At 35.6% G+C, this 9,850-nt stretch overlaps 1 protein-coding gene across 2 annotated transcripts; it reads right to left on the reverse strand.

The window, feature by feature from the left end:
* Window positions 1-2,063: 2,063 nt before the first annotated feature.
* On the reverse strand, window positions 2,064-7,071 carry LOC110781909 (peroxisome biogenesis protein 2-like). 2 transcript variants are annotated; one of them, XM_056831706.1, is made up of 7 exons: window positions 6,829-7,071; window positions 6,583-6,691; window positions 5,171-5,307; window positions 4,974-5,074; window positions 4,032-4,242; window positions 2,382-2,450; window positions 2,064-2,265 (listed from the first exon to the last, which is right to left on the reverse strand). In XM_056831706.1, exons 3-7 carry the CDS (start codon window positions 5,261-5,263, stop codon window positions 2,179-2,181), a joined length of 561 nt encoding a protein of 186 aa, XP_056687684.1. In that variant the 5' UTR covers window positions 5,264-5,307; window positions 6,583-6,691; window positions 6,829-7,071; the 3' UTR covers window positions 2,064-2,178. The 2 variants fall into 2 exon arrangements, with proteins under 2 accessions (XP_056687684.1, XP_056687685.1); XM_056831707.1 differs by lacking the exon at window positions 2,382-2,450 and having other exon boundaries at window positions 6,829-7,063.
* Window positions 7,072-9,850: the final 2,779 nt, after the last annotated feature.

Raw genomic sequence — 9,850 nt, forward strand, 5'->3', positions numbered from 1 at the left:
ATCTTCGAAGGTCAGGCAAGGATATTTGGTCAGCTCTTTGTAGAGCTCATTGTCTCCCACCAGTGCTGTTCTAAATACTTTGCTGACCTTTAGGGTATCGCATCTGTAGATCCCGATCTTCTCCCTTTTCAATTGATTCAGGTACTCTCGCAAAGTTTTGTCCAGGTCTCTACACAATGCGATACAGATTGCTAGACTGTTTCTCTAGGCATCGACTGCTGGCGAACTAAGCCCTAAACATATTAACCATTCTTGCAAAAGATTTCATAGATCCGTAGGTAACTTAATGAACCAAGTTAGGGTTGGACCTATGAGTGTTACTCTGAATCCTTTACACATTACTGCTTCTCTAGTCTCTCATTAAATTGGTCATCATCTTTTGCTTATATAGAGACACGAGCATGTCGGGATCTGACGTTCCATCGTATATAGACATGTTGGGGATGGAGAACCTTTTGGGAATTTCTACCACATAGACCGATTCTGCAAATGGTGACTCTATGTAGCCATCATCCTCTTTCTCTTCTACTGGTCTAGGCACTCCTAGGATCCTTTCCATCCTCTCATCCACGGATTTCAATCGCTTCAAAATCATTTTCTCGAATAGCTCCTCCAACTTGTCTTCTAGCCTGGCCTGCAAATTCTTAACCATAGAACCATTATACAAGATATTGTTAGGGACAGATCCATTCGAGCCTATCCCAATGGAAGGAGTAGGGGGTGGTGTGTCCAACTGGAAAGGGATTCCATCAGCTAAGCGATGGAATCTGGAAAAGTTGGTGCCTTTGCTTCCCCCCAAGAATGGTCTGACTTCTGAAAGCTTCATTTTGCTTGGTCAGGGGCTAACTTATGTTATGTAGCTGCTTTTTCAGCAAAGAGGCTTTCAACATGACCTCTCTGAGATTCGAGCTGGCCCTTCTAAGATTCAAGCTGGCTTTTTTGCTGGTTTAGAGACTGCCTCAGAGCGGTCATTCCTTCCTGCATCTCCATCGTGGTTATCCATCCTTGGCTTTCGGTCGTTTTGGTATTTTTTTTATGTTTTTTAGTGTTTTTTGTGTTTTTGTGTTTTTGGCATTTTTAACGATTACTATCCCCACAGACGGCGCCAAATTGTTTAGGAAAAATTGTCAAAATAGTTCTGTGAAATTCTCTTGGTTTGCGAGAATAATAATCAAAGCACAAAAACGGTTAAGTAGCAAAGTAATATGTAAAGGAAAAGTTATAACAATGAGATTATAGCAGGGTTAGAACAAATTCAAAGAGGATTCCTCGAGGAAGCGATACTATAAGTTGAGAATAATTGAGAGACTTTTATTGATATTGTAATAGATCGTACAAGATTCATAATGAAATATAAATGAAATTTTGAAGTTAATTTATACGGAGTACGAAATATCATGTATCTAGGGTTACCCGTCGTGATCTTCTGAATATATCTTCCTTGTCTTTCTTGTTGTTGCGTTATTGAAGGTAATATTCTAATTTGCCTTGATTTCTTTCCTTTCTTACGAGATCGTAATTGATTATGTTGCTTGGTTGATTGATGAGTTGGTTGACTGCTATTCTGGGCGCTCTTCTTTGTTGTTGTGTGGGCCGAAATGCCACGTCATCGAATACTAGTCTTGCATCAGTTGGTTTATAAACTTACTAGTCTTATATGCACGCGATGCGTGCGGGTATTTATAAATTAAATATTGTATTATTATTATATAACATTTAATCACCAAAAACAAAATACGTAAGAAAAAAATGATCATATACAACAAAATTTGACTTTTTGCAATCTAGCATTAATGCCTTCAACATTTTAAAGCTTCAGCCAATTCTCCTAGTTTCCAACTTCCAAGTCATGAATTCACCATACTCGACAAAATCACAGTGATAACATTCACAACATTTTATTGGCAAATCAAAGAAGAAAACAATACAAATACAAACCCGGAACTCGATTCAAAAAGAGTAAATCAAACCTTGAATTTGCTACCGCAAAACCCCAACACGGAGAAGAAAAAAAAAATCCCAGTAAAATGAACTTACACACACATGAGTTCGAGGAAATTACAATTTTCATTTCAGACCATATGAGAATCATTGTATTATTATTTCAGAAATGCAAATTACAACAAAAAGAAAAGAAAAAATCTAAAACACTCATGAAGGAAATTCATCCTACAATACTTAATTGAGTTGATCCTTTGATGTGAAGGGAAATGGTGGCAACTGCAGCACTGCTTGTTCAGCTTGAGTTGGGTATGAACTCCATAACTACCAAAATAAACAAAAACAATAATCAAATTAATTCACAATTTAAGCTTGCAATCATTAATCACAATTTCAATTAAAAATTACAGGGTCTAGTGAGAGAGATGAAGATTAATTACAGGGTCTTGAAGAACAGATTTGGTGTCATTTGTGGTGCTCCATTGTTTGTATAATATCATAGTTAAGAACTGCATCTTTGATTAAGATTGTGAAAATAGGATATAAAAAAAAGAATGAAAGAATATTCAGAAAGAAATACAAAAGATGAGGATTAGAAAAGATGATAAATAGCCCTAGTTACTTGCATCTTGTCCCAACAAACTGGGAGTGACACTATGTAAATATGAACATGCTTTCTGAGTTCTTTCATGTGCAGAACATTCATATCTGCTCCCAAAATCAGAAGCCTTCTTTGAGTTAACTCTCTTAAGGGAAAAACATTAGGTTAAAGGTACTGAGTTTGTATCCTCTCTCTATTCTACTAATCCATAATTAAGCAGAAAATAGTACTAATCCTCCACAAATCTGTATTGGCCATACCAATCCACAACATTTAATTGAACAATGCTTTAGTCAAACCATATGATTTTATCAACCAATTAAAAAAAGTACGGAAATAAAAAGATACTGAAACATACAATACATTTAAAGCAGTCCTAAAAGGTGCAGCAAGTTGAGTATGAAACTCTTGTTAGTACTTGCGTCAGAATAGCATACCTCTGATATATGTGAATCATCAGTAGCCCGTGTTCTCTTTTTATGTGTCCAGACTTGAGCAAAAGGAATCAAAGGCTTAGTTTGGTTAAAGGGTTAAGATTGTGGACAGTCTGATCACATTCAGAACTCTAATGAAAACAAATAGAGGTATTAAGGATTGTGAGAAGGTTAGTGAAAAGGCGAGCTGAAACTCGGGAATCAACCTTGAATACTTGAGAATCCCTATCTCCCTTGTACTACTTAACTTGCATATTATTGATCTTCTCCCATCTAAAATTTCCAGTCAAAGGCTTACCTATTTCATGTGTCCAGACTTCCCAAGAACTTTTGCCTAACACTCTAACAGTATGCACATAAAGAACTTAAGACCTCTCAGATGCTTTGGCTTTTCACTGTCCACCTATTTGAAACAACCATCTATAATAAATGATAAAGGATACATGATAAAACAACATAGAAAGCTTCTTAAAAGAACTTCAAAGAATAATCAAAGATTAACATTGTTCATATTTTTGCAACATTCTTAAAACTGCAACATCAGAGATGAGATCATACAATAATTTCCTCATCTACCAACATAACTACTTGCAAATTGCAAAAAAAATCCATAAAGCCAGCACTAAAGTGATTATATCAATGAAATTAATCAACAACTAATCACTGAAAACAAAAAAGAGTTCGGCATTGATGAACTATTAAAGAACAGCCAACCATCAAAGCACAGGTGGATATACCAACGACCAAAGAACAGCCGTTGGTATTGGAAGAAGGTATGTCGTATTAAGAGATATAGTTAAAGGTGTGATTATGCCTAATCAATCTGGTCCTGGTGGCAGTTTCTCTATTAAGAACCAGAAATTCACATAGCATAAACCAAACTGATGTTATGCAATGTGATTACAACATAACATCCTCATCTTTAAAGAACCATCCCAGTTACTTAAATTTCACTTTTTAACCAAATAATGTAGTTTATGAATAAGTATTATATAATACATTACTGAATCAAAAAAAATCGCTGAGAGAGACAGGGAGAATAATTTAACACCCACCTCAGTGAGAAGTTCAGCATCATGAGAGTGAAGATCCAAAAGCCCGGGGCTGAACTCGTTCGGTGATATCTGGCCCTTGTTTTTCTTTGAAATTCGAGATGGATTCACCAGCTGCATTGATGGCTCTGTATAAAAGTCCCCACTACCATTATCATATCTCCTCTGCCCCTTTTCTACTTCCCCTTGTTTCTTGCCCGTAATACCCGTAGTCCTGCATTCACCAATTCCTATCATCAGACTAAACCCACTCAAACATCCCACACTAAAAGAAAGATAAATTCGGCACAAAATTAATCTAAAAAATCAGTACCCCGGATTTCTACATCTGCAGAATTTCCTGATATCATTGAACAAAAAAAGACAGAAGTTTTGAGTTTAGACGCGATTTAACACTCGCAAAAATTGCAAAACCCCAAAATCTAACAGAGAAAAAAATGGATTGAAGCTCACAAAATGTACAAACCCTAAACCTATACAAACAACAACTGAATTCAAGCTCACAAAAATTGCAAACCCTAAAACCTAAACTTTGCTAATTAAGTACGCAAACAACAAAATAATCAAAAGTTGAAAATCGGAAATTAATTGGAAGTGAAAATCCAGAAATTACCGGCGTAGCTGTTAGTGACATAGACAGTACCCTTGAATGTGCTTCCAGCAAAACACCGACACCCAAAACTAAGCCCAAAATACAGAAAATCAAATTCAAAATCAAATCATCTTTTAATTAAAATACTGTAGAAATAAAAAAAATATATAGGGTGAAATTGAAGGGTCAAACAAATCGACAAACTGAGCAAAATAATCGATGCAGCAAATCACATAAATCGTTACATAAAATCGGAGATTCAATGAATTACTAAGCGAGAAGAACAAAAGCAGACTGGCCTGAGCAGTCAGAAAGCCTGAACAATGACAGAAGGCCAGTAGCTCAAAACTTACTTTTCAGTTAAGAGAAATAAAAGCAGGTTGCTAAATGATGCAGCCTTATAGAATCCTTCTACATGCTGCAACAAAAGCCATGCCCGTTGTCCAAATGTCCTCTGGAAAGAAAGAATGATTCAAAAGAAAGAAAAACAATCATTTATCCGTAAAGCATACAAATAACAAATCGATATGTGGCAGAAAAGAACGAATACCTGCTCAGAGTCTCCCCATCTACGAAAAGCAGAAAAAGACTGCAACCGCGTCCAAATATACTGACCCCCTACTGCAGCAATGCAGTACCACATATTTTGAGCAGCAGTCAGTCCAGGACCTTCCAATCCCGTTCTCACTGCAGATAGCACATGTATTAGAGAGAACAAAGAAAAGACCTTGGTAACCTTAGGAGAATGATAGCTATGACTTAGTTGAGCAACAAATAATCAAGTTTGACGATATGCTAATTGCCAGAATGATCAAACAAATAAAACTGATAAAGTGAGAATATTGCAAGAACAATCCTGTCCTATAAGGCGTACATATCATGTATGTTTGCCCCATCAGAAAAATACACTCCTAATTTCATCAAGTAGGTATGACCGATCATCATCATCACCAATGTGTTATACAAAGTACATAGCAACAACAACAGTCAATAGAAGATAGTAATCAATTACATTGAAATAAGGGAGTATGAGGACAAAAACACATTGCAAAGTAATTTTAATTACTAAAGAACTTGAAGTTTCTAGTATATGCTTGGTATAAAGTTATATGCGGAACAATATGAAAAAAGACAACCCTAAATAAGATTTCTGTATTCATTTTTGCTGCCATTCCTGGGTTCCCAATCCCTGAAATCCCCCCGCTTCTCCCCTCATAAAGTCATGAAAAAGTAAAGTAAAGCGAAAACAATATGACTCATTTTTTTATCAAAAAGAAAGAATCGTGATGAATCTATCGGAAAAAAGAGAGATCGTATATGTATTTGAAGATATATTGTATTCCTAGTTTGACTTCAGGTTCCTGATTAATCCGAAAGGTCAATATAGGGTCATTAAGCAATAAATTACAAAAAATTATAATCAATTAGCAATAGAAACATAGAATTGTAGTAAAAGCACCCCTAAACATTGATATAAATTTAAATATTGGACTTTCCTTCATTATAATTGTATTTCATTAAGTAAAGGGAGGGCCAACAAATTTATCTTGAGAAAAGTTATGTTTAATTCCAAAATCATCAAAAAATTGAGAAAAATTAGGTTTAATTCCCAAATCAAATCCCCCAAATCAGATCCAAATTCGAATCAAAAATAAATCCAATAGGACCCAAAATAACAGTACCAAAAGTATTAGCACCAAAATTTATAAAATTAATCTGAATACAGTTTGCTTCCCTGCCCAGATTTTCCACTCAAAATGCAATTCAACCTAAATCTCACAACCCACAACACCCTAAATGTCATTCATAAACAAATACCAAAAAAAACATCCAAAACAGACCCATCAATAAACTAATCCAATAAAACCCTAAAATACAAAAATTAGCACCAAAAATTTACAAATTTATGAAATAAATAAAAATTAAAAAATAGCACCAACACAATAATTCAAAGCGACATACCCTCCAGCGTTTGAGGCGTTCAATAGGAGCATTCTTAGTAGTGGTAATATCAAACGGACTAAACTCACAACCATCCTCGTCGGAACTCAGGAACTATACTTTCAAGAACCTATTAAGAACAAAATTATCAAAATACGAATAAATAATCAAAATCAAACCAAACAAATTAGATCAAAGCAAACCCAGAAAGATAATCAAGATAAATCTCAATTTAACACCAAAACAAAAATGGAAAAATGAATTCACCTTCGGAAATAATGGTGGCGACGGCGGTGATCCGCAGAGATCGGAAGCGCACGATGGAGGCGAGAGAGAAAGGGAGAGGAACCCACCCTCTGATGACGACAATTTGGGAAAATAACGGTGGCGACGGCGGTTGAGGATGGAGGCGACTGAATACCTTTGTGAGGGAAGGAGATGGGAGATTTGTGGGAGATCGAAGGAGATGAAGATTTGAGGAAGATCGAAGGAGATGGAGATTTGAGTGATCGAAGATTTGAGGGTTTGAGAGAAGGGGAGAGAAAGTATGCGAGAATGATAGGGGAGCGACGGAGGAATGGAACAGGGGTTGTACACGAAGTGTGTTGACAGCAGGAGAGGGTATTTTAGTAAATTTAATGGGAGACACGAAAAGTTAATTTACCAAAATGACCTCAGGAGCTGGCTTATATAATAGAGATAAATTTTTGTGTAGTCAAGGTTGAAATGTACGAGACTACAAGTATGACCTATAGTGTATACATGGACCTATATGGTTCAAGAGAAGTTCAAAGGGATCCCCATTTTTAAAATAAAATTTAAAAAAATTGTTAAACCGATATTGCAGTAATTAATTGCACTTGAAGTTTGGAAGAGCTGGACTACTTTTTAATCTAGAAATGCAGGAAGTTGTTAAAGCTTGTGGGAAAAAACAACACATCAAGCAACTACACAGAATGTGTTTTAGAAGTTGTGTACGTAATCTGGATTCAAAGGAATAAAAAATTAATTACTGGGAGTTGTGACAATCAGGTGTCGTTTTTAGAAATATGACTTTTAAGATAGCTTGTCACTGTAATGATGTAGTGTGAGATTTACTTTACGTTGTTTATGTTTTGTTTTTTTTTTTTTTTTTTGAGGATCTTGTTCTTAACCCTTCCTACAAGGTGGGGGAACTTGGATTCTGAAATCTGTGTTTCTTGTTTAGGAGGAATGATGTACTGATAATGTGCTTAAACTTCTCTTTTAGTATTGACATAATTTTTTATTTACCAAAAAAGTTGCACTTGAAATAATAATTAACACATGTGTAATTAACTTACACTAATGACAAATGAAATATATTTGTAGTTTAGTGGTTGCATGATTATACTTCCTTATGTTACTTAGGAGGTTTGGGTTCAAATCTAACTAAAAGGAATATTGAATATGTTTTTCTTTAGGACAAAATGTTTTTTACCACCTACAAAAATCGAATAATTGTTTTTTACCACCTAAAAAATTAAAACTAGTATTTTACCACATAAAAAATAATCAAAACTTTTTTTTTACCACCTAAAAAACAAAAAAATAGATGAAACCTTTATGTATGGCTACCTAATTCAATTTCCCTCCAATTTTATACATTTCTTGTGTGATTTTCTTTAACTCTTTCACCCTTCGCTCTTTATTTCCATTAAATTTTGTCAATTTTGTGAACTAATGGTGGTGAAAAATTATGTAAATTAATGAAAAATAAGGAAGCGGGGGAAGAAAATAGATTTAAATACATGAAATCGTGGAAAAATAGAACATATTAGAAGTATTTTCGTTATTGTGACCCCCTACATAACATTTTCATCTATTTTCCATTTTTCAGGTGGTAAAAAATAATTTTTAAATTTTTTTTAGGTGGTAAAATATACGTAGTATGTTTTAGTTTTTTTAGGTGGTAAAAAATAATTTTTCGATTTTTTTAGGTGGTAAAAAAAAATTATCCTTTTCTTTATTATTGTGAGGGGGTCGAAAAAGCACGAGGCTAATGCGTGACCTTGTCCCTCGTGGGTGTGACGTTTCTTTTTTGTCAAATCAAGTGTAATTGGATTTCCTGTGAATTACACCCAATTGACTAGTAATATAGGAGTCGCCATTCAGTTTTTAACGACAATGAGAAAAACTGACAAAACCCGGTTATCGTGACATAAATGGAATGCAATTATGTTTGACCACGACGGTCGTAGGTTCCCTTGTGATCCCTGGTGTGGGGATCTCTCAACATACACCCGCAAGGTAGAGATTGAGGGTTCGGGGGACTGTAACTACCGAGAGGAGTACTCGCTCTTCGATAACTCCAGAGGCAGGATATCCTTACTAGCTCAGCATAAATAATTGAAGGGACATGCGCTAACTATTAAACTAATCTGAGTCGATTTTAACAATATGCAACATATAGTACTAGATCGAACGCGATTATCTGATTTAGATTGTTTTAAGGGACCTAGCATGATAATCCAATTTCCCAACATATTATCTTTATTAGGCGTGATAGAACAATCAGATTTAATTAGTTTAACAGTTCATAAAAGGGCGAGGAAAGCAATTAAACCATGGAAAAGGGACACATTACGACGCACCCTTGAGAGGTGCGTCACGGTTCTCAGAAAACTAACCACTTTGACTTTGCTATTTCTCCTTTTGTTTAAAGAATCTCGAATTATAGGACAGGATACGTTCTGTTCGATGTTTGGATCGATTGCGACAGAACGCGTGATCAGTTTTGCAGCGTGAGGCTTAGGATTAGGGGTTTAGAGTCAATACTCAGAATAATAATTGTGTGTTGTGTGTTTCACGTCGAACTTAGGGCCCTATTTATAGAAAAGAGTTCGTGGAAAGATAGAATTGTAGAACTCTAATCCACGAGGAATTAGGAAAGAACACGTCCCAGGTAATTTCAGCGCCCAGGGCTGGGCGCCGAAGATAAAGGGCCTTCGGCGCCCAGAGCCAGGCGTTGAAAATAGGGTCTGGGCCGTTTCTTTGTCAGATTAGGATTCTTAGAATCCGGAGTGTATAAGACTTTAATCGAGTCTTTTAGTGCGTATCAATTTTACGATGGAATGCATCTGGGCCCGTTACGAACTCTAGGCTCGTTAGGATTTTAATTAATACGTAACTCTTATTTTCGAATCGTATTAGGAATAGGATTCTCTCGCAATTTCTATCTCATTTAGGATTTATGTTGGAGTGCAACACCTAATTCTAACAGGTTTCTATCTTTTATGACTTGCCACTTTTAACAACTACCCATTACGGC

Source organism: Spinacia oleracea, chromosome 6 (assembly GCF_020520425.1).
Source record: "Spinacia oleracea cultivar Varoflay chromosome 6, BTI_SOV_V1, whole genome shotgun sequence".
Lineage (NCBI taxonomy): Eukaryota > Viridiplantae > Streptophyta > Magnoliopsida > Caryophyllales > Amaranthaceae > Spinacia > Spinacia oleracea.

Bases quoted from the DNA above. Each gene is read 5' to 3' on its own strand.
- LOC110781909 (XM_056831706.1), bottom strand. From the start codon at position 5,263: ATGTGGTACTGCATTGCTGCAGTAGGGGGTCAGTATATTTGGACGCGG. The intron at 5,075-5,170 runs GTATTCGTTCTT...CTTTCTTTCCAG, and splicing joins GATGGGGAGACTCTGAGCAG to AGGACATTTGGACAACGGGC. The intron at 2,266-2,381 runs GTAATTAATCTT...TTATTTTGGTAG, and splicing joins AATCTGTTCTTCAAGACCCT to TTATGGAGTTCATACCCAAC.